This window comes from Calliphora vicina, chromosome 1, assembly GCF_958450345.1.
Source record: "Calliphora vicina chromosome 1, idCalVici1.1, whole genome shotgun sequence".
Classification (NCBI taxonomy): domain Eukaryota; kingdom Metazoa; phylum Arthropoda; class Insecta; order Diptera; family Calliphoridae; genus Calliphora; species Calliphora vicina.
The window spans coordinates 102445960-102472737 of record NC_088780.1 but is presented as its reverse complement, the minus strand read 5'-3'; the positions used below and the strand labels follow the sequence as shown (position 1 = coordinate 102472737).

The 26778-nt window shown below is 31.8% G+C and overlaps 1 protein-coding gene across 1 annotated transcript in view; it reads right to left on the bottom strand.

The window, feature by feature from the left end:
• LOC135951951 (transcription factor mef2A-like) overlaps nucleotides 1-26778 on the bottom strand; it is a 134922-nt gene that overhangs the window by 41572 nt on the left and 66572 nt on the right. The window contains exons 2-4 of the mRNA XM_065501713.1: nucleotides 19929-20086; nucleotides 10531-10903; nucleotides 9847-10401 (exon numbers count right to left, since the gene is read on the bottom strand). Of these exons, the coding sequence (XP_065357785.1) occupies nucleotides 9847-10401; nucleotides 10531-10903; nucleotides 19929-20086 (1086 nt within the window). The remainder of the gene's footprint in view (nucleotides 1-9846; nucleotides 10402-10530; nucleotides 10904-19928; nucleotides 20087-26778) is intronic.

Sequence of the window (26778 nt, the reverse complement as noted above, 5' to 3'; positions counted from 1 at the left end):
GTGGAGATACGTTTATAAATTAAACATTTATAACCAATAAAGTCCAATTTCGGAAGGACATTTGTATGGGGGCTAGGTGAAATAATTGATCGATTTCAGCCAGTTTCAACAGGCTTGGTCCTTGGGCCGAAAACATAATATGTACCAAATTTGATCGAAATATCTTCAAAATTGCGATCAGTACTCTGCACCAGCCAGCCAGCCAACCAGACGGACGGACGGTCGGGCATCGTTTAATCGACTCAGAAAGTGATTCTAAGTCGATCGGTATACTTTAAGGTGGGTGTTAGACTAATATTTTTGGGCGTTACAAACATCTGCACAATCGCATAATACCCTCACCACTGTTGTGGTGTAGGGTATAAAGAAGGAAATAAATCTGTAACTTCTATACGGTTTGTTCGATTTTAATTAAGATTGACATGCGCAAATAGGAAGTGATGACAGATTTAATTTCTGAATTTGGACCTCATGGGCCCAACAGGGTCTCGACCAGGTGCCCTCAAAGTAGGACACCTCGGAAATGTCAAATTTTTAAAACGATCAGTTTTTTCGCTTGGGTTCCGGTTTCGAGCACCGATCATCATGCACTACAGAAAACCTGGTCGTAGCTATCAATTATCTCTTGTAGCTTAGGAGATATTCTCATTTTAAAATTAAATTTACAACAGTTTTTTTTTTGAATCGGTTAATATTTTATTATAGCCCCCATATTAGGATCACTTCCTATGACATCATGTACACAAGAATTACAGCATCTAATTTTATGACGATAAGTTCATAACTTATAGCTCCCATGTAAGATACATAGATAAGAACCCAGAAAATTTTATGACAACTGCCCCTTAACAGTTTATATCTCTTATATAATGCCTACATCTAAAAAATATTGCTATTGATAAAAAATTTAATACAATTTTGACGGATGACGAAGAACAATTTTTAAAACATTCCTCAAAGCGAATTCAAACTGGGCACTTATACAAACACTTTCCTGAAAGCCTAAATTATTTTCCGTTTAAATATAAATTTCGTACTGTGTTCAATAGTATAGGTATTGTAAGATTTTATTTTTAACAAATACCTTAAGTAAAAAGGAGCGTAAGACTTTTAATATCCCTCAATTACACTCTGCTACAAAATAACACTTTTTGTCAGAACTTGAAAAGCGACCTAATGGAGGTTGTAGGCCTAGGTGAGGAGATACTGAAATCGTTTTCAAAGATTTTAAAACACCCTCAAAATTTTGAGTTGTTTTGAAAAAACTGTTTTAGGGTAGGTCGTAGGACTGTAGTACCTCTAACTCACACATTTTTCGATCGATTTAAAAATCGAATTAAAAATAAACAACTATGGATAGACAAAGAATTAAGCTTTCATAAAATGTATACATAAAATCTGAATTCCAAGAAATTGTATAAGTTTTTATAAAAAGTTTCTATTTTTTTCGTAATTTTTCAAATTAAACAATATTTGTTTTATTTTTTTTCTATGAACCCTTATTTCTTTTTGCACATTGTTTTAAAGACAAAAACGAGACATTATTTGTTAAAATCGGTTTATACTTGCAAAAGTTATTAAACTTTTTCGAGAAAAGTTCAGCAAAATTTACCTTGTAAATTAAAAATTTTACAAATATTTTTTTTTGTATAGTTTTTTGTTTTTTTTATTCTGGGGGAGAAAATACTACAAAAGGATTTAATGAACAGTTGAATAACTTTTACAATTTTCATTCGATTTGAATAATTAAACCCACGTTTTTTTAAGAACTAAATTTCCTTTATTCACTGGTATAAATATGTATAAGCTTATATATCAAAATATGCAATGAAAAGCGACTAGACTCAAAAAAGTTGATAAATTTTGTTTTTCTTTTAGTTACTCTTAACAAAAACAATACTTATAACATACAAATGTATCAAAAATCGTAATGTACTCAGCAAGCCCTATATCCCACGCTAGGTCGTTTTCCAAGTTTTTTTTTCCATCGTAGCACCGTGTTATTAATTAAACTTATTCGTTTTTATAGATCTTCTGTTATAATTAATAATCTGGTATCACAAGTCAAACAATACCTTAAACCTTTTAGAAAAAGTAATACAATTATTCAACAAATTTCTAATGTTAAAGATAAAACTTAACAATTCATAGACAGCAATTTTAGAAACTTCCTTTAAAAAAAAACTGAATTTTAATTAATATTTTCGTAAACACTTCCTTTTATTTAAAATTTTTAATGATGTGTCCATATTCTAGCCTTTTAACCAAACAACTTAACATACACACACACACAAAATGTCTAACTTTCTACTTTCTAAGGCAAAGACAAATTTCAAATGTTCTTTTGATGATTTCAAAAGAAACATCCGAAACTAATAAAACAAGGTGTCAACAATAATTTGACATTTTCAATGAAGGACAATCACTCCTTATACAAACACACTCATTCATAGAGATTGAGTGGTGTATTAAATTGGTTTGATAGCATACCCCCCGCCTTGTCATATTCACTGGCCCAGTTAAGGCCTTCTCAAAGCCTTAAAAATAGTTAAAAGAATGAATAAATGAATAATAAAATGGTCGTTACAGTTTGTTTCGTAGTGTTTAAAGAAAATTAACAACTCAAACAAGAAGAACTTTGATGTTTAATAGACTGTTGTTGATGTTGATGCTGTTGTTGGTGCTGCTGCTGGTGTGCTTATGCCTGTTGTTATTGTTACCTACCGACTACTCCTAGCAGCAATATTAACACCTACTGCCGCACACATTTCCATATTCATTTGTGAAAATTCCAGCAGTTCTGACAGACAGTACCGTAATATTGATTTTCGAGTTTCACTAGTTACATAAATAGCTAAGTGGATAGTTATTTTAACAAGTGTGTGTCCTAAGTAGAGGTTCAATTGACCCTATATAGATTACAAATAGACCGTGTTATAGCTGGTCCAAAGTAGCCAATTCATTGGATTCACATAAAGTTTCACTTTACGACAATAAGACAGCAACAATTTTGTGAAAATGAGCGAACTCTAAGTGATTGTAAATAAATTCGAAAAGAATCCATCGATTTTTATGATGGATATCTCATTTTGTTTCTATTAGATGTGGATTTGCGATAAAGCAATAAATCTAAACAATTTCTGCGGTTTTGATTTTTCGTGATTTTTTTTACACAAAAAATTTCTATTTTCACGTACAAAATATATTTATACCCTACACCACCATAGTGGGGAGGGTATTATGCGTTTGTGCAGATGTTTGTAACTCCCAAAAATACTAGTCTAACACCCACCTTAAAGTATACCGATCGACTTACTATCACTTCCTGAGTCGATTAAACGATGTCCGTCCGTCTGGTTGGCTGGCTGGCTGTCCATATAAAACTTGTGTGCAGAGTACAGGTCGCAATTTTTAAGATATTTCGATCAAATTTGGTACATATTATGTTTTCGGCCCAAGGACCAAGCCTATTGAAACTGGCTGAAATAGGTCCATCATTTCACCTAGCCCCCATACAAATGTCCTTCCGAAATTGGACTTTATCGGTCATAAATGTTTAATTTATATATGTATCTCCACAAATTGCGCTCCAAATAAGTTTTATATATACAAAATTCATGTCACCAAATTTTGTTACGATCGGTCCACAATCAGTCATAGCTCCCATATAGACCCGCTTCCGAAAATCACTTTAACGTGCATAAATCGCATAAAAATGTTGGTAAAAATTCAACATAGTTAACTTTAATATAGACATAAATCACACGACCTAATTTCATGGTGATCGGTCCATAATTGGTCATAGCCCCCATATAAGGCCCACTTCCGAAAATCACTCAAAAATATAAATTATTGAAATTTTAAAAGAACAATGTTTTTGCTCGTTTACTTAGTGTAGGGTATTATATGGTCGGGCTTGACCGACCATACTTTCTTACTTGTTTTTTCTTCAATTGTTACAATGAATTAAATTTCGCTCGAAAAGTTAAAGTTACATTTCGCTGATTTTTCTAAAAAAAAATAATAATTTTTACAGACAAAGAGCATTTTCACTTGTCAGGGTCAGTCAACAAGTAAAATTGTGATTAATGAGAAGCCCTTGCACACTCAACATGTCACTGTATGGTGCGCTATGTGGTCTGGTGGCGTGATTGGGCCGGTCAATGGTGATGTTGACAACTCAATTTTGGGCTATTATTGATGACGTGGATATCACTGACATGTGGTTTCAACAGGACGGTGCCACATTTCACACAGCCAATAAAACGATCAATTTATTGCAAACCAAATTTCCCGATCGTATAATTTCACAAAAATTCGCTGTTAAATGGCCAGCCAGATCGTGTGATTTAACAGCACTGGATTTTTTTTTGTGGTGCTATGTTAAGGACAGAGTCTATATGGAGCCAATCGAAAAAAACTCAAAATCCGTGATGTAATTAACGAAATGTACCCGCTATTTTGCCAAAAAATTAAAAAAAATGTTGATGAATGATTCCACAACTGCCAGATATCATTTTTCTATTATAATTGCTGAATTTTTCTCTTCATAATACAATAAAAATTTAAATCATTTTCATCTAAATTTTTTGTTTTATTTTGTTTTAAAAAAACATAGTTCTTGTTGAAAAACCCTTTACAATTGAAATTGAGCGACTTTATTCCATTCCTGTATAAAATTTGAACTTTGAAACTCGATAAAAGACAAACCAAAGCGAATTTGAAACAGAAATTGCGCAACTTTAAATTGTTTGGACAAATTTGGAACGGTTAAGGTCCGATGACATGTTGAAAATTGGTGTTAGTAAAATGTGTTATCCCTAAAGTGGAATGAAACAATTAAATTATCATACTACACTTCAGATTACAATGTAACGCAAAGTGAAAATTTTCAATAGATTAGTTCTGGTGCCTAAAATAATAACTTTAAAAATGAAGCATAAGTAACCTTAGATTACTTAGAGACACTAAAGTGACAATTGACTTCACGCTACATCGATGTAACCAATTTTACCATTTCTCACTGCACTACTATGAAGACCCAAAATATCTAAATTGGTGTCAGCCAAGTGGTCACAATTACTGTATCTAAGCAATACATTGACTACCTTTAAAACTGCTGGAAAGTTTGCACAAAAACCCACATATTTTGTGTTCAAAAGCTAGACAGTTAGGATGTTAGACAGAATATTCATATACATATATACACTTACATACCTAATAAAGGATACATATAAATGTAAATTTAACTAATTGCTTAAAGGAGAAACTTACACACTAACTAACGCTGTCGAGAGGACACAGTTTTAAAATTTAAATTCAATTTTGTTGCTGTGGTAACGACTGCCCTGCAGCTAATGAAACTAGTTTAGTATGGTTGAATCTGATGGTGGGTAATTGGTAAGGGGTAAAATTACAGCATATGCAATCTCTAATATGGTGATCTCTAAGCAGAACATTACATTTTTAATTCAGGAACATAGTAGATAGGAGATTAGACGTAATGAAGTCAGTCAGGCCACATATATCTGTCAATATATCAGCTATACATTCGAGAAATTTTCTACAATTCGAAACTTCTACAATTTCGACTTTCGACGATCTCAATTTTTGGCTATATCAGTTGAAAAGTATTTCAAAGGCAAAATTTTTTCACATATTTAGAAATGTATTGTTACGTTTTTACCTTTTAAAAACTGTGTTTTATTTCCTTTAAATAAACCGGATACTTTTGATTGCAAATAAGAGCAGTTTAGTAGTTTAAAATTGTATTTATTCAAATTTACACAACAATTAAAATAGTCACAAAATACACACTTATATTACACACTTTAAAAACTCCCTTCATATTGTACAAGTATACACTGGTAATACATTTGATCCTACTTCTAACAGCGCCTATGATAAACTAACACTCCGGCTGCAATCGCAAATTTTTTGACATTTATCAGTAACCATCTTCCTTCCAGTAGCATCATGAAAGTTCTATGTATATAATGATAAACTCAAAGATCTTATTCAGTGTTGTATGTTCCACAGCTATGTTAATAATGTCCACAGTTATGTAAACTGTTGTTAATCTGTTAATTAGAAGTCTTCAGAAAGAAATGTTGAGAAAAGTGATGCAACTTTAAACCAGCCCTTAAAACCATTATATTTGAATTCAAATACAATTCCGTAACAGTATTGCAAAATTTAATTTGTAACGAAACCCCGAAACTTTTGTAACTAACATTAGAAACAAAGATTCTAAAGGAAAAGGAATTAACTATAAATTCTTTCGAATTCAAATTGTATCTCTTAACCATTCCTTTGAATTTCTTTTGAATTAATACACCGGCTTAATTAACTTGTACTTCAAATGTATCTACCGAATTCATTCATCCGTTACAAAATAACTTTACTAATGAATTGCATAGAACAAAACTGAATGAAGAAACAATAACCATTTAAGGAACTAGGACCTATTTTAGGTTTTTATATAAAAAATCGATTTTTGGTTAGATATAAAATCGTAATTTTTACATTTAGACCAATATTAAAGGAACTAAAGCCTTTTTTGAATTTCAATAAAAATATCGATTTTTGTTTAGAATATAAGTGATCACATTTGGTCGTGCTTGTTGATTACAGATTGTTTCATTCTTTTTCCATATTTAAAGACTTATAGCCGCATTTATGTATCAGTTCATATTCATTTTACTTAATGCTGTACTGGAGTTGGTAAGGTGACCGAAGAGTGTCAATCTTAAGAAGCCAAAGGCCAGACAGTGACAGAGAAGATGATCCGTCTTCCTGTTGTTCTAACTTAAACAAAATGTATTGTAAAGAAGTTGTTACCTACGATTGAGTCGTAGCCATGAGGCATGTAATCATGTAACTCTGCTGTTAAGACTCTCTGACAGGTTAACAGAAATTTGCGATCTCACATCTTTAATTATCTTCAATGCCCCTATGTTCAGGTACCTAGATAAGGGTAAAAGCTAGAGGAGAAAGCCAGTCCTCCAGTGACACCCAATATTCGTAGAGAATTTTCGATGTGATACAAATTCTCTAAGGATCTGCTAGTCACCATATCTATTGGCAAATCCCTGCCTGATATAGCTTGATACTGAATATTAGGGCGTGTCGATTTAAAAATCGCACAAGTGACAAGGAAAATCATACTCTAGGGATCAAAATAAGAAACTTTGGCTAAGGAACCATAGCTCTAAAATAAATTCTGATGTTGCTAATTTTGATCCAAAGGAACATTTTTTAAAAATTCCACTTTGACCCATTTAAAGTGCCCCAAACGAGTCTAAATGTATGAACGACCCTAACTTTGGAGGGCTAGTTGAAAACCCCCTGGAACACCCCTGGGAGAGGTGTCATGGCACTTTACATGATGTGTGTATTGTGTATACATTTTGTTCATAGAGCGTATGATAAATATAAATGTGATGTAGGGAATAAATAATATTAATCATACGTCTATGAGAATCAGCATAGCTTTATTTTTAAGATTTAGTTTAAACTTTAAACCAACATAACTTTTGCTAGCAATGAGCGAAATGATTAACACGAATAGTTTTAGCGTGCTTAAGTAGCGGAGTATTCAACAAGCACAGAATGGCGTTCATGTCATAATAAACAAATTTTGAAAAATATGTTTAGTCAAATTCTCCAAATTTTTGGAAATTTGACCTTTGGATCAAAATAAGGAACATCAGAATTCATATTAGATGTTTTTTTCATTGGCAAAGTTTCTTATTTTGATCCCTAGAGTAAGATTTTCCTTGTCACATGGGCGATTTTGTTTGCGTTCCTATAAAATGACCCGCCCTACTAAACATGTTCCATGTCTCAGGCCACTAGAACATAAAATGTAGGAACAAAATTAACATATTTTGAGAAATATTAACACAAAAGTTTATTCTTACTTAAAATATATTCATATTTACTTGTATATAAGTTTTTATATTCATAGGATACAGTTAACATATTCGCAGGTATAACCAAAAAAAATATTTTTTTAACGATAGTTTCAAAACTCCAATTAAAATTTTTAAAAATTTTGTTAAACAAATTTCAGAATTTTTTGATCATAACTTACATTTCGATTCTTTTAAATTAAATTGCAAAAGTAATTATTTAATGCCAAAATTTTTACAAAAACTGAAAAAATTGCATTTTCCCCAGTTAAATGCACCTCAAAACTTCAGCGTCGTTGCGGCACCAGTTAACGTTATCCTATCATCCTAATATTTTACACAACGAGTTTCTATAATACATAGAACCATTGTAGTGGAGAGGGGGACGGGCTGTACCTAGAACATACAATCTTGGAGCACTCTTATGTACATACTAGGTCATTCGCCAAGTTATTTTTGAGTGTACCATAGTGTTATTATTGAAAAAACCAATAAATGTACAATTGAAGTTCTAATTAATAATATTTTAAATGAATTGAAACAAAGACTAATGAGCTGTTTTTATAATACAAACTAGTACTTTGAGTGGAAATTTTACATATGTTTTGTTCTTGTAACAAAAACAAAAATTTCCACTCAAAGTACTTGCTTATATTATAAAAACAACACATTAATGAACAAATTTGTAGCCCCTTAAATATTATGTCAAACTCATTGTTTGATAAGTTGTTTCATAAACATGATGATGTGCATTTATAGGAATATGTGATGTGTTAAATTCTTTAAAATCAGTGTCCGCATTTGAATCTGTACATCTGTTATAAATTTTACATTATTTAGTGTGGTTTTTTTTATAAGATCATGCCCACCCACTGTGGTTCCAAATCAAAATCTAGGTGGACAAATTTATAAAAATCGGTATCTTCAGAATTTGGAAAAAACGAAGTTTTTTCGGAAGCTGACAATCTGCTCTCCTCCAATACAAATGGGGTTTTTAATTGGACATTTCGTTGTCTCGACAGAAGCGCCAGAAATTCAACAAATTTTTAATTATATTTTCTTTAATTTTTTTTAATATTTTACTGCTTGGCTAAATTACATACATACATATATCTCAATTGTTTTACCATATAGAAATTTACACTTCAAAACATAGATAAACATTGATATAGGCTTTAATTAAGTGTATATCTTATATTTATGGGCCTCTCCATTTTCCTGTTATTGTCCTTTAAACTTGGGTATCAAATATGCTGATATTTTTTTTTCTAAGATAGCTTGCCAAAAAAAAGACCGTCGAAGCCCGTCCAATGACTATATACATCATTTAAAGAAACTTCTGGGGAATGTTTTCGTAGAAAAATTGTAGCCACCAGCACCCGCCGAAATACTTTTTTTTTTTAATTTTTCCGGAATGGAATTTTTAGAAATTTTTTTTTTTTTTATTATTTATTTTTATATATCTAGACCCTACTGTAACTTGAAATATAGTAAATACAGATCTTTTTAAAAATTTAGTTTCAGAAACACATAAAAACGTATTTTTTAATTATTTTTATTAATCATTCAATCATTAATAATAATAGAATCTAGATTCTAGACCCTGCTGTAACTTGAAAAAATGTTTATATTGATCTTTTACACATTTTTTTTTGGAATCGGAGACACCAATTCTATATAAAAAGAGCGCCAAATAATTTTGTCCACCTTGATTTTGATTTGGAACCACAGTGCCACCGTGTGAAGCATTGAATTATAAGCATGTACCTACTTTACGCAAATTGTTTTGACACCATCATAATAACAATCTGGACATTATGATGTCTGTATTTATTTTCACATTTAAATAAAACATTTTACAGGGAACATATCAAAGATATAGTCGTAAGTAGTATTTATATTGTTATGCTGTTCTTGTTGTCTTATCACTTACCTTTCCCAAGAGAGACGACGTGGAGCATCTTCACCGCATGGCTGGGGGGCGGTTAATGCTGATGTTGTCGTTGTATTAATCATATTTGCATCATATTGTGTATAATGCTGGTGATGCTGCTGATGATGATGATGTTGTGACTTTGATAAGACACTACTGCTTGATTGATGTAGTAATTTAGCCAAACGTCGTGTTAATGCCGTATTCGTTGAGGCATTTGAGGATGTTGTTGTTGATGACGATGATAATGCTCCTCCTCCTCCAGCTGTCGATGTTGTTGAGAAACCGGATGTTGTATGACTGTTAAGATTATTGGCATCAGTGTAGCCAGCACCACTGCTACTGCCACTGGCGCATACACTGAAGCCAGGAATTTGACAGCCACCATCTAAAGTGGGTGTATTATCACCGGAACAACGTGTATTATTATCTGAGGTTGAGGTCGATGAGCCACCACTGCCGCCTCCACTACCAGTATTGCTAAATATTGATGCTGTGCGTTTCTTTGACGCCAAACGATAGGCACGTGCAGCCACAACATGCGGTGCGGGTATTCTAAATGTGTTGGCAAATGAGTGAAAGTAATTTAAGTGTTAATAAATTGTGAACAATTTAATAAGTAATTTTTATTGAAAAGGAATACATAAGTATTTCTTTTTAAAAATTACCAAACTCTGCACCTACCTCAACAGCACTGAACCATCTGCGGCATAACATTCAAAATCGTCTGTGCTGATGTTCATGGTGCCCGTATAGGAGGGCATATTAGCATCCGGAGTACCGCTAAGACATCCTGACTGAGTCTGTGTCGTTGCATTGCTGTGGGGGGTACTGCCCGACGATTTCCTACGATACACCACTGTTCCATCATCTTTGGGCAGATTTAGTGATTTTATACTCAGCGTATTGTTGTTGTTATTGAAACTGTTGTTATTATTGTTGTTCCAGGCATTAGGTTGGTGTGTAGTTGGTGTTGTCGTCGTTGTGTTGCGCGTTAAAATAGACCAACGATTGCCGCTGCCACTGCTGGCGGAAGATTTTGTTGCTGAGGATGTGGCTAAAAAGCAAGGATTTAGAAATAAATGAAGAAAATATAGAAAAATATAAATGCGATTAAAAATGTGTTTATAACTGATACATAGATCATTTTAATTAATTGTTCGGGTGACTTACGCTTAGTTAATATATTAAACAACTAAACGATTCAGACTGAAATCTTGTTTACAAAGCCTTAACTTTCTACAAAACTAAACATCATACAAATATTTTGTATTCAAACAAATCAAGTGGTTGATAATAAAGGGCCATACAGCAAGAAACATGAAAGAGAGTAGAATTTTCAATTTGATGAAGACTTCACTGGGTTCACTCACCCAATGTTGTGAAAGCGGTAGTGAAAAAGATCTTTATTATTATTTGGTAACTTTTCAGGCAAGTGAAAACGGTCAAATGGTGGACCAGGGCAATTAGGAAAAAATGAGTACAAAGTTCACAAGACAAACTGAGTATAGGGACAACAACAGAATATGCTACAGTAGGTATAAACGTGATCTCTAAAAAACAAAATTGTCATCATCAGTCAACTTCAGTAGAATATAACCCTAGTGATCTCGGTTATATTCACAGAAAATATGACCGCGAAGTAAGACAGACAAAGAAGAGCAGCTCACGTGGGTCCAGGTACCTTTGTGTTACATGAAAGTAGAAAGATAGGAAAGATGGACAGATAGAAATGAAAAGAGAACAGTGAGATGTGATGTAGAGATTGAAAAGTGATGAGGAAGAAGGTCCGAAAATGAGAGGAGATTATTAATTGCGCACCAGTGAATTGGCGGTTATTAGGTGGGAATTCCCGTGTCTGGCCTGATTAGCCAATTACTATTGCTTATGAAGGCACTAATGCACTATTTAGGGAACCATGTCACAGAAATCTTAAGCGTAAATCTCCTTATGACGGTCAGTGACAAAGAAGATGAGAAATGGTCTCATCCTCCTCCTTATTTTGACAACTTTGTCGTTGTAGGGTTGCCAATGAAGATAGTTTGAAGACAGACTGTTTGTTTTTCCCAACGAAAACTCTAGATATATTGATTGATCTATATCTGCGGAGCTAAATAATACTGGCCTCATTAGCTCAACTAGGGTAAATCTGTCATACAGTGAACGAATTCCAAACAAAAGTGGAAATAAATCTGTAATTTTTAAACGGATAGCTTAGAAATAAGTTTAGCGGAGCTGTAGTTGAGTATAAGTTTTGAAATTGGAGCTCAAGCCTTAATACAATAAAGTAGGGTACCTCTGGTATATGAACAATTAAAAATCCGATTTACATGATTTTTGAATGTATGGAATCTACTAGAAGAGATCTACATTCTGATATTGGCAGACAAAGTACCTGGACACTTTCCTAAATAATTATCTCGCAACAGGAACGAACACCCAGAAAAGATTCAAAAGATCATCAACAGATCTATATGATTGGACTGTCTGATGATGATACACTGGTGCATATTCCTATAAACGCACTTAATTTTTTTCTGTATTTTGTTATATCTTTGTTGTTCTCATCCAAAAGCTAAATTTAACTTTTTTAATGAGAGACAACTTAACGGTACTTTTTTTCTTATTCTCGTTGTTTGCCTTAATTATGCGATCAAATGTTCTCGGTGCTATTTCAAGTGGAAGATTCGTATAAACGCAGACGTGAAATTTGTTTTTAAAAAAGTTACCAAAAATAAAATATTATCAATTTTAGTTTTTTTTCAATCAAATGTACGTTTCTAATAGTAACATCTCAATTTACTGCAACTTTTTCTATTTGAATCAATAAATTTCATCACTTTTAAAGATGCACAAGGGAACTTTTTTGTCCGATCAAGAAAAGATTCGAATTAAATTTTTTTCACGACCTAGGATGTTCCAATAGAGAAATTGGACGTAAAATCGATCGTTTGGAAAGTATGGTGCGAAATTTCTTGAAGAAAGGTCAAAATTATTTCGCAAACATACAAAGGGAAATACAAAACTAACAAGAAGACAACTTAATCTAATAAAACAAGAAGCAACCCCCAACAAATTGACTTCCAAACACGTTGCACACATTTTACGAAACGATGAAAACATAAAATGGAAAAAGCCGAAATGTAAACCAATGCTAAAAAGCACCATAAAGAAAATCGTCTAAAATTCGCAAGAAAATATATGAAATGGGCAGATGAGTGGAAAAAAGTAATTTTCTCTGACGAAAAAAAATTCAATTTAGACGGTCCTGACTCATACTCATGCTATTGGCACGATTTAAGATCAAACGATGTTCGGATGTCAAAACGTAATATCGGTGGTGGCAGTGTTATGGTTTGGGCAGCATTTTCTGCAGTTGGCAAGTCGAAAATATGTTTTGTTCCGACAAAAATGAATAGTGCGATTTATAACGAACTGTTGGAAGATGCTCTTCTCTCATTTATGGATGAAAAAATGAATGAAGATTGCATATTTCAACAAGATATTGCTGCAATCCATGTTTCTAAACAATCGAAATCTTGGTTTAATGAACATAGCATTCCTCTGTTGAACTTGGCCGGCTTGTAGTCCGGACTTAAACCCAATGGAGAACTTGTGGGGATACATGGCCCGTAAAGTTTATGCAAATAATGCCCAGAATGAAAGCATAATGACTGTGACAGAGCTGAAACTAAGAATTAAACAAGTCTGGGAGGAAATTGATTCCGTTCTGCTTAAAAAATTAGTGGAATCAATGCCAGACTGTATTTTTGAAACAATCCATAACAAAGGATCATCCACACATTATTAATAATGCTACAGTGGCCCATAAATTAAAGTGCGTTTATAGGAAAATACCCTTAAAAATGGCTGCTAATCTCGAAAATTAAGTAAAAAAAAATAAATAAAGTACAAATGAATTTTTTTTGTAAACAATATTTTAAGTGAAGTATTAACTAATTTAATAAACAAATTTGTAGCCCCCTAAATATGTTCATGTTTAATTTTTACAATTTTTAAAAAAAATGCGAAATTATGATACTCAAAAAGGCTCAGAGGTGCGTCTCACTTGGTATCACTGATCGCAGTAGAAGCACACCGCAGACTGCTTTAGATATTATGAAGTTGCGCTGGAGTTACGCTAAGAAGCTTACCACGACTGCTTTAGTAAAGTCGATGCTAGAAGATTTTGTATGAAATCGGGTGCGAAACTACGTTATTCTTAAAGAATCAGGAACTATGGGTTCTACGTGTTTGATTTCGGTACTACATTGCCGACAGCGATTCCAGGAAGTTACGACTTGCTTGAATCAGAAATGCTTTAGTTTGAAGGTGATGTAGTATTCACAAATGGGGATATGCACTCAGGCGGTGTATATCTCGACATTCAAGCGGCATTAAATTCTTTGAGGAGAACATCACTTCTGTACCGAACGCAAAATATTCGTTTGAAGCGAATATTGGCCGAAAACTGACCAGTATATGCGGCCAGACATGAACCAGTAATTTTCCATCATGACAACACTCGGACTCATGTTTCAATACTTGTTAAAACTATTTACAGTGAAGTGGTTGGGAAGTTTTGCCTCATCTGCTTTATAGTCCAGACTGTGCCCCGTCCGACTACTATTTGTTTCGAGCTCTCTCTGGGAGAGCTTTCTCTGACAGTGACAGGACTAATATTGCATATAAAGAAATAGTTCAAAAGGGAGTTACTTTCTCAAATAATAAATTAGTTTAATTGCAGCAGTCTACATTACCCATTAATATAATATAATTATTATAATTTACTTTAGTTTTTGCTTAACTTTTGAACTTTTTTCTGTACTAAATTATTTGCTTTTGTAACACTCACTTCCAAAACATATTTACCACATTTTATAAAGTTTATTTCCCATTTTTTTTTTTTTTTGGTTTATAAAATTAAAACTTTTATTTTGTGGTTTTTGGTGCAACAAAATTTATTTCACAATAAAATTGTTGGTTGGTAATTTGCGATATAATATATATAAAGGGTGTTTTTTTAAGCTCGATAGAACTTACGATAGGGATGACTGTTAATCGAACTCTGAAAATCATCATGATGCTTGAACAAAGCTACTAAATTATCAACATTTACTTTGTGAAATCAGTCATAGATTCGCGGAATTTATAGACGACTTCGTGACTTCGTGATCCGTCGAACTGTGGATATATAGTTTATACCCCATACTCTCTAAATGATGCAATAACACCAATACTTCAATGAATGTGCGTACAGAAGAGAATATCACCGCTGTAAACGAAAGTGTGCAAAAAGATCCGAATTTATCGATTCGTCGTCGGTCGCCGGAATTGTGGATCTTTCTGTCCAGTATGTGGACAATTTTTCATAAAGATCTTGGCCTACATCATTATAGGATCCAGCTGGTGCAGGAAGGAAAGCCATCTGACCATCAAATGCATTTCTATTCCGCCGATTGGTCTCTAGAGCTGTTGGAAACTGACCCGATGTTTTATGGCAAAATTGTGTACAGCGATAAAGCTCATTTTGGCTTAACGGGTTTGTTGATAAACAGACAACAACAGACCTTACAGACAGCATTACATTCAGAAAATTTCACTGTTTGGTGCGGTTTTCACGCTGGTTAAATCATCGGACCTTATTTCTTCGAAAAGGAAGCCGGAGCTCGCCTTACGATCAATGGTGATCGAGATCGCATCATGATCTATGATCTTTTGTTTGAAAATATGGATGATATTGATCTGGGCGAGATGTGGTTTCAACAGGATGGCGCTACGTGCCATACAGCGACCGCAACCATCGATTTATTGAAATAAAAATTTGGCGATAACTTGATTTAGAAAAATGGATCAGTTAATTGTCCTCCAAAGTAGTGCGATTTGACACCTCTCCATTATTGCCTGGTGAGGCCACGCGAAGGCACTGCTGATAAACCAGCAACAATTGATGCCACGGATGCCAACATTTTTAGTGTTATTCGCCAGCAATGATCGAAAAAGTGGCCCAAAATTGGAGGTCCAGAATGATCTTTGATTTTTACAATTTTAAGTTTTATTGGAGTTAAAAAAACACCCTTAATAACACGTACTAAATAACGTTGTATGTAATTATGCAGTGTTTATCTAGAACAGAAAATTAGCTATTTGGGTCTCTAATGAAATAGGTTGGAAAGAATTTTTGGATACTCTAATACCTATGTACAGGAATGCATATTTTAAATTTTGTAATCATTGCCTTTGAATTCGTTTGAAATTGACAAACTAGATAGGAAAATGAATTCGGTTTTAATTTGATATATTTTGGCTAAAGCAGCAAATAGTTTTCAACGAAAATTACAATGTTTTTAGGGATTTGAATTTGAATTTAAATTTCAAAAAATTATGTTAAAAATAGCAGCAGCAGCAATAATAAAACTACCGCATGTTATAGCTGTTGTAAAAGCAGCAACATCAAAACTTTATTTTTTTTTTTGATAATTTTATTTAAAAAACATTAAACACACAAACACTTGTTTCAACTTATGTAATATAATCAAATTATACAAGTTGTACAAGAGTCATTTTAATTAAACGACTGAATCTCTGCTTTACAAGGATGTGCAAATTTACAACACATGTTGAAACACATACGCTACCACACTCATTTACACCTATTAAAGCAAGAATAACGCGGCGAAAATTGCATACGACGAAATGTGATTAAGCGTTAGAATGCGACCCCGAAATGTCTTGTTCTGTGGTTTTGCATGCGACATGAAATCATTACAAAAAATTGCATTTAAACGATTTAAAAAAGACTTCCTCTGCTGAATTAAAGTGTGTGTTTTTGTGGTTTGTTTTAAGGTCGTTTTAATGATGCTGCTGTAAGGGTGATCAAGGATAACATTAAGAACGAGTTAATGGTTTTGTATTTCATAGTCATTTCATAATAGTAATTTTTCCAGTAGAAAAAAATTACAAACAAATAGTGAAAATTTAATAAGATAGCTTTACTACTCAAATACGATTTCGATTATCAAACTGCCTTATAAATAAGGTCGCTGATGGTGATGGAAATGGTCGCTAACCAATCCTGGATGATTAGAACGAACTGCAAATTATCAATGGCCATATAACCAAAACTAGAAACGACAATAACCAGATTGACATTAGAATGGAATAGGTGCATCGTTAGGACTTTGGTGGAGATGATAACTTGCCACTGGATATGACAATTTAACATCTTCTGGTTAAAAAATGTATTGATAGAAAACAACATTTAATGCTATCAGCAAAATATTTAATAAAATACCAAAGTATAACAAGTATTCCGACTCTTTGACAACAGTACCTAACTCTATGAATATGTTAGTAAAAAAGTACTTAACTCTAAATATCTGTTAGTAACAAAATTACACAAGTATTATAAATTTTTTTTTAAAAATATATATGTGAGAGTGTCATATTAAAAATTTGAGAGTCAAACTACTTGTTTTACTTTGTTAAAAACATAGTCTCGTATCAAAGATCTTACTCAGTTGTCAACAACCTAAGTGTTGAGATTGTATTAGTATTAGTTTGTGTATTGTTTTGTTTTCACATTGTTTTTTGTTACAAATACATTCTCATCACTTATCTTTTTGACAACTGAGTTAGGTCTTTGACAGGAGAGTTTACGCTCTATGTATATTTCACTATGACTATGTCGCTCAGTTTATTGTCAATAACTTTCATATTATTGTCGCTAATATTGTTGTTAACGAAATTAAAAACTTTTTAAGGGTCCAAGAAAACAACTTTTAAGGCGTTGTCGCTCACCAAGACGCCAACAGAAATAATAGAAGACAATATTCAAGATTTTGTCGCCTATCTTGTCGTCAAAATAATTTATTGAATATACCTATAGACTACTTGATAAAATTCCCGGGGAGTTTTTTTCCCTTTTCCCATTTTTCCTATTCAAATTCAATGTTAAAAACAAGAAAAGGGAATTTTTTTTATTTTTTTACTCTTCAGAAGTTAATAATATAATATTCTTTTAGAATACAGCAAGACATTGTTGCTAATTTTGTTCAGTTTGATTGAAGTCAAAATTGTACGATTATTTCTATTATTTCACAGAGAAAACAGATTCGTAATAGCAACCGAATTTGTTGTCAATCGAATGATTCGGTTGCACATATAGAATTTTTCGGTTCTAGCAACAGAATATCAGTGGATAAAGAAGAAATTTGGTTGAAGCAACCAAACTTTTGTTAACACTTCTAAAATTTTGTAGCAACTGTAAAATTCGTTCACTAAGGTAAACAAATTCTGTTGCTATCACGAATCTGTTTTCCCTGTGTTGATAAAATACTGTTGGAGACTTAGAATAAATACGGAAGGGAGGGAAAGAGAAATGTCATTGAAAAAAATTAAACAAAATTACTCTGTTTTTACAAAAAGGCTGTATTTTAAGACCGATAGAACTTAAAAATTTTTAAAAACAACAAAAAAAAATGTAAATTTTATTTGAGAGATCAATACATGACATTAACATTTGAAAAATGATTTCAGGCATATGACCACCAAGAACAGACGCTCTTGACGAAGTGCGTTCTTGACGTTCAATTATGTGCCACTTTTTCAATAATTTCTGGACGTATGTCACGAATAACACGAACAATATTGGCATCCAAGGCTGCAATTGTTGCTGGTTTAATAGCATAAACCAGCGATTTCAAGTGGCCCCACAGGAAATAATCGAAAGGTGTCAAAACATACGACCTTGGAGGCCAATTCACAGGTCCGTTTCTCGAAATCAAGTTATAGCCAAATTTAGATTTCAATACATCGACTGTTGCGATCGCCGTATTATACGTATCGTCATCCTGTTCAAACCACATCTCGTCCGTATCAATGTCATCCATATTGGCAAACAAAAAATCATTGATCGTGATGCGGTAACGATCTCTATTGATCGTAAAGCGAGCTCCGGCTTAAGTTCAAACGGTGAATTCTTTTGGATGTAATGGAGTCTGTAGTATCTGTTGTGGACTCGTCTCACTGCATATGCGACAATTTTATTTATTAACAAACCGTTAATTAGCCTCTTCGCTGAACAAAATTTTGCGATAAAACAGTCGTCTATAAATTGCGATAATCGATGATTGATTTTCAAAGTAAATTTGACAAGTTCGTCGGGATCAATGTAATCCAAATTTTTAAACAAAAAAATCATTGATCGAGGTGCGGTAACGATCTGCATTGACCGTAACGTGAGCTCCGGCTTAATTTTTGAAGAAATAAGTTCCAATGATGCACCTAACTGTGCATATTTCTGGATGCAATGGCGTCTGTATGGTCTGTTTTTGATTGCTCATTCCAAACCCGTTAAGCCAAAAGTGATCCTCATCGCTGAACAAAATTTTGCGATAAAACAGTCGTCTATAAATTGCGCTAATCGATGACTGATTTTCAAAGTAAATTTGGATAAGCGCAAGCAATTATTTGTCAGATCATAATTGTCAAAAATAGTTAAAACCATATCTTGCCCGGATCAATGTGATCCAAATTTTTAAACATAAAATCATTGATCGAGGTGCGGTAACGATCTGCATTGACCGTAACGCGAGCTCCTGCTTAATTTTTGAAGAAATAAGGTCCGATCGCTGGTGTGAAGTAAACCACACCTAACTGTGCATATTTCTGGATGCAATGGAGTCTGTAGGGTCTGTTGTGGACTGGTCTCACTTCATATTCGACAATATTGTGTGCTTAGATACCATTATATATTTCACTTTAAGACCTACTACATATCTGATCACACCCATTGTTTTATGTTTTATTTTTCCATTTCTTTTTCTCATTTGAATGCAGAATAAAAGTACTCGTATTTAATAAATAAAACTCTGTTGCCATCATTATTTAACTAAAATTTCATGGTTGAAAACTTTTTCGATCATTATTTAGAATTTAGTTGTCCTTAAAGTTTAACTAACACACACAACTCCTGCCCACAATTCTATTGGGATTTTTGTTGTTACCTTCATTTTTGTTTTGTATATGATTGCAACAACAATTTGTTTGTTTAGTTTTTTTTATTTTATTTTATTACTTACCCCATTGAAATGGTGATTTATCGGTGTGCAGCGATACCACTGGTATACCAGGAACTATTATTGCAGGAAGTGTGCGGGAACGTAACAAAGGCGGTGGTACTTTTCCACGGTTTGTGCGACCAGCTTGATTGTTGATTGATGCATTTAATGCTTGAGCTCTAGAAAAATATAAAGAGGAAAACATAGATGATAGATTGAATTTTTGTGGGTTTAATTTCAGCAAAATATTTTTTTTTTTGGTAAAAAAGAAACAGCTATCTTCCCTTTTACTTAATAATAAAGACGTTTATTATGAATATTTATATTTATTGTCATAATAGAGTCATTACATTTTATACTGATTGTCTTTTAACAAATTTACTGCCACTTAAAGCCATTATTATTGTTAGTTTTATGATTTAATAATGAAAAGCAAATACTATTTGGATTAAATTTAACTATTGAAGATTTATGATTTAGTTACTGATAAAAACTAAATTATGTTTTCTTTGGCAGTGTTATTAGGTTTATTAAACTCATAAATCATCACAATGGATGGCAATTAATGTCCTTTGTATTTATCACAAATTTTATTGATATTGCAAAAACTGTAAGGAAGCTCTCAGAATATCCTTTTTTTTGGGAATTAAACTAAATTTGCAAAATTCTTTTGAAACTGGCAACCATAAAGTTTGATGGCAATTAATGTTCTTTATATTAGCTTGATATTGAATTAACTGTAGGGAAGCTCTCAGAATAAACTTTTTTGGGAATTTTATAAAATTTATTATTTATTAGCCTATGGAAAATTATCCTTACAGGCAATTAACAATTATTTGTATAAATGTAATTAAAAAAACTTATTATAAAAATTATGAATTCAAATAAGCAATAATGTTGTTTTTAATTATATTGTTACTTAATGAAAAATCAATTAACATGTAAAATTTATTAAATTCCATACACATTCTCCTTATTGGATCAGCATTGGCAAAGTTCGCTCTAATAAATTTCACTGATAATGGAACAAAATGACGTGATGGTCGTTGAGGCACATTAAATGAGATATTTTGGATTAAAAAACCGGAACTTACACTACCATTGATTATGTTGCAAATAAATGAAATGTTTAACATTGATCTTCGGCTCTTCAGGGTTGGAAGTTTAATTAAAGCCAATCTTGCAGAATATGAAGGTAGATTTATTGGGTTGAAAATTAATCCACGAAGACAAAAGAGTAGGAACTGTTTTTGTACAGATTCAATAGCGTCAGAATGCTTTTTATATGTAGGGTCCCATATTACGGATCCGTATTCCAGGATTAGGTCTTACCAGGGATGTGTATAGAGATTTAGTGGCATAAGGGTCATTGAACTCCCTAGCCCAACGTTTCATAAATCCTAGTACACCTCTGGCTTTATTTGCTGTCATTGTTATATGTGAAATAAAATTTAGCTTGGAATCCAGTAAAATTCCCAGATCTAAAAATTTATCGACCATTTCAAGCTGATGTAGTTCAAAAACATAGTGTGCCGGTATTGGATTCTTTCTAACAAATCGCATATATTTGCACTTTTTTAGGTTTAATTCCATATGATTTTCTTTACACCATGAATAAAACGGATTTAAATCATCTTGAAGAAGTTGCTGATCAAGAACTTGACGATAGCTTAAAAATATTTTAACGTCGTCTGCATACATTAAGACATTGGAACCACGAATAACTTGAGGAAGGTCATTTATAAACAGTGAGAAAAGAAGAGGACCGAGATGACTGCCCTGTGGTACACCAGATGATACTTTTATATTTTTAGAACGAATATTCTTAAAAAGTACAGCTTGTATTCTATTTGTTAAATACGAGAAAATCCACTGTAATGTACTGTTGGAAAACCCCAATAAACAAAGTTTCTTTCTCAAAAGCATATGATTGACTTTGTCAAAAGCTTTGCTGAAGTCTGTATATATCACATCTATTTGCTGATGTTGAAGAAATCCGTGATAAATTTCGGATGTTAGGTGAAGAAGATTTGTTGTAGTTGAGCATCCTTTCTGAAAGCCATGTGTATACAAATGATTGTAAATATTGGCAAAAATAACTAACAGTAAGGTTTCCAGTTGTTTTCAAACATTTTCGTTTATGAGATTTAAAATTTTTTTTCAGAAAATGTCATAACTTATGCAAAAATTATTTGAGTTTTTTGAAACTGCGAAAAAGGATGTAAGACCATGCTATTAATGTAATATTGAAATTTCGTTGGATTTCTAACAAAGACAACAAAGTTGTCTATATATCCTTTTTCTATATGTCACTCAAATCTGTACAAAATTTATTTAAAACACATGTGAAATTTTAAAAGCAAGAACCTAATAAAACTTACAAACAAAAAAATACTGATTGAAATTTTTTTTATAGTTAAAATAAATATTGTTTTAAAATTCATAAACTTTGTTGATATCAGGTGAAATCATCAAAATGGATGGCAATTTATGTTCTTTATATTTAACACAAATTTGATTGATATTGGATTAACTATAGGGAACCTCTCAGAATATCCTTTTTTGGGAATTTAACAAAATGTAGACAAATGTTTGTAAATATTGTCCAAAAATATCTACCACTAAGGTTTCCAGTTGTTTTCAAACATTTTCGTTTAATAGATTTAACAATTTTTTTCAGAAAATGTCATAACTTATGCAAAAATTATTTGAGTTTTTTGAAACTGCGAAAAAGGATGTAAGACCATGCTATTAATGTAATATTGAAATTTCGTTGGATTTCTAACAAAGACAACAAAGTTGTCCATATATCCTTTTTCTGTATGTCACTCAAATCTGTACAAAATTTATTTAAAATATATCGGAAAGTTTTAAAAGCAATAACCTAATAAATCATACACACCAAAAAAAATTGTTTTATAGTTAACAAAAAATAATGTTTTCAAATCCATAAACTTTGTTAAAATCAGGTGAAATCATCAAAATGGATGGCAAATTTATATATATATCCTTTATATTTAGCACAAATTATCTTGATATTGGATAAACGGTTAGGAAGCTCTCAGAATATCCTTTTTTGGGAATTTTCACAAATGTTTGTTAATATTGACAAAAATATCTACCAGTTAGGTTTCCATTTGTTTTAAAACATTTTCATTTAATAGATTTCAAAATTTTTTCCAGAAAATGTCATAACTTATGCAAAAATTATTTGAGTTTTTTGAAACTGCGAAAAAGGATGTAAGACCATTATATTAATGTAATATTGAAATTTCGTTGGATTTCTAACAAAGACAACAAAGTTGTCCATATATCCTTTTTCTGTATGTCACTCAAATCTGTACAAAATTTATTTAAAACACATCAGAAATCTTTAAAAGCAAGAACCTAATAAAACTTACAAACAAAAAAAAATACTGATTGCAATTTTTTTTATAGTTAAAATAAATATTGTTTTAAAATCCATAAACTTTGTTAATATCAGGTGAAATCATCAAAATGGATGGCAATTAATGTTCTTTATATTTAACACAAATTTGATTGATATTGAATTTAATGTAGGGAAACTCTCTGAATATCCTTTTTTGGTAATTTAAAAAAATGTTCACAAATGTTTGTTAATATTGACAAAAATATCTAATACTAAGGTTTCAAGTTGTTTTCAAACATTTTCGTTTAAAGATTTCAAAATTTTTTCCAGAAAATGTCATAACTTATACAAAAATTATTTGAGTTTTTTGAAACTGCGAAAAAGGCTGTAAGATAATGCTATTAATATAATATTGAAATTTCGTTGGATTTCCAGCAAGGACAACAAAGTTGTCCATATATCCTTTTTCTGTATGACACACAAATCAACACATAAATTATTTAGAAACAAACGAGAAAGCTTTACAAGCTAATTTTAACTTGAACAAAATGTTTGAATCACTTAAAATCCTCAAAATTAATGTTTTGTAATGTTGTTAATAGTTACTGAACATTTTATTAATTTTCCAGCAAAACTAAAAATGTTGCTGAATATCCTTTTTTTTGTCATATAAAAATTCCAAAAATAAATCGTTAATTGTCGTTTTATTTCATTTCCTATGTGATTAAAACAAATTTCAAATGTCAATGACCTGGCAAATAATCGTTTAATCAACAAAAAGATACCTCTTTTCTCTCAAAATCATTTCCATCTTTTAATCTCTACTGTAAATTCCTTAAATACTCCTACACAACAAAATATTTATTTATTCAACTAATCTCAAAACGATTATTTACTGAATTATTTATTTCTAAAACGAACTGGCAACACACCACCATCATTTAGATTAATCGATTACAAGCTACTTTAATCGTTAAAGTTTTAAAATTAATTTCTATTTTATTGCGGCAGTTCAAAAGGAAACACCATCAAAATAAATTCCAAAACACAGCAAGACAAAAGAGACGATAGACAAAATTTTTAATTTTGTTTTATGTTTTCGTATAAATAAAAATAAACTTTTGCCACAGTATCCTAAAAGAAAATGTCTAAAATGGAGAAACATTTAATTTGAAAAATTTTCCGCTTAAATAATTTTAACAATTGAAGGAAACCCCTCAATAGATTGAAATGACAAAATTGGAAAACATACAGATACAAATATTTACCATATATAAATAAAGGGTATTTTTTAAGCCCGATAGAACTAACTTGGCAAACGAACTGTTATACTGAGCTCACTTTTTGACATTTATCATCAGTATACTCTGGAAATCATCATGAATAGATTGACGCTTGAACAGCGCTACCAAATTATCCTAATTTACTTTGAAAATCGGTCATTGATTCGCGCAACTTATAGACGACTGTTTTATCACAAAATTATGTTCAAGGATGCAGGTAATTTTTGGATAAACAAAATTGCGGCATATGGAGTGAGACCAATCCACAACAGACCCTACAGCCTCCATTATATCCAGAAAAATGCACCGTTTGGTGCGGTTTAAACGCTGGTTGCTTCAATGGACCGTATTTCTTCAAAAAGGAAGCCCGATCTCGCGTTACGTTCAATGGAGATCGTTACGCACCATGATCAATGATTTTTTGGTTGAAAATATGGATGGTATTGATCCGGACGAGAAGTGATTTGATTTCGAGAAATGGTCTCTAAGGACCTCTCGATTATTTTCTATGAGGCCACGTGAAATCACTGGTTTATCATTTTCAAATGTTAATGATATATATTGATCTTTCGAATAAAATAATGTTTTTGATTAAAATTTAGTTTTTGTTTAAAATTTTAAGTTCTATCGGGCTTGAAAAACACTCTTTATGTATGTCTAAACCACTTTTTGGTTGTGTTGTTTTAGTGGATTAAGAAATATACTTTTTTGTTTGGCTATATACGGATAAACATTGATTAATACCAAGTGAAATTGTTGTATAAGGCAATACCGAATTTTTGTTACTTTATAGATGATTTTCACAAAAATTTAATTTCTTAAAGATTTTTATGGCGAACAAATTTTGATAGAATAAAAATATTGAATTTCTTAACTATTGCTTCGATCCATATAATCCCAGAAATCTTGGCAATAACGGAGTTTAGTTTCCAACATAAAGTTCTCCCTTCATTTAGCTAGGTTTCTTCATTTAGTAAAACCAAAAAAGTACCATCAACAGAAAGAGAAGTTACCCTAATTCCACCTATGTTTGATTGATTGTTAGCTTCATTACGACTTACAAATGCACTGATTTACAAACATTAAAAAAAGGATATTATGTTTCCGATTGCTGGTACTTAGAATCCGAAAGTATCATTAGAAGTAAGAAAAGTCCTGCAACATTGTATCTTGTGTCAGTTAAGTCAGCCATAAAATTTGCGAGAGAGTAAAATTTTTAAAATTTTTACTCTCAATTGCGCCGGTAGAACTACAATATACAAAATACCTTCATACAGTACCTTCAAATTAAGTAAATAATAAATCTGTATAGTCTAAACTACAGGGCAACAAAATCGAAAAAATTTTAGAGGCTTTTTAAATCACTGGTTCCAGTAGTACAAATATGGTCCAAATTTTAAATTCTATGGAGAAGTTTTTTTTAATTTTTTTTTTTTGGAAAATTGTGAATTTTTTTAGACGTTTCTCCACATAATTTATGATAACTCAAAAGGGTTTAGTCCGATATTATTAAAATTAACTTAGAAGAATTTAAATCTACATAACCTTTAATCCGTTTATATATTTCGTTTTAATCGGCTCAGCAGTTTCGGAGTTATATAACAAATTGAAGCAAAAAATATATTTTTTACGTGAAAATAGCTAATTTTTGTGTTTTAAAAAACTCATGAAAAATAAAAAACGGCAGAAATTGTTCAGTTTTATTTGTTTTGTCTTAAAGCCGCATATAATAGTAACAAAATGAGATATCGAAGATAATAATCGATTGAGTTTTTTCGAATTTATTCACAATTAAGTAAATTAGCTCATTTTCACAAAATTTAACTTTTTTGTTTGATATACATAAAATTGAGTAGTTAGTGTTCTTCTTTCGATTGATTGAATGTTGAAAACATTTTCCCCTTGCTATGTATAAATTTTCACATATATATTGTGTTTTAATCGGATCAGTAGTTTCGGAGTTATAATAACAAAGCAAAAAATATATTTTTTACGTGAAAATAGAAAATTTTTTTGTTTAAGAAATCATGAAAATTCGAAAACGGCAGAAATTGTTTAGATTTATTGCTTTATCTCAAAGCCACATGTAATATGAACAAAATGAGATATCGATCATAAAAATCGATTAAATATTTTCGAATTTATTCACAATTAAGTGAATTCACCCATTTTCAGAAAATTTTATTTACATGTGTTTTTTATTGTAACAAACATTTTA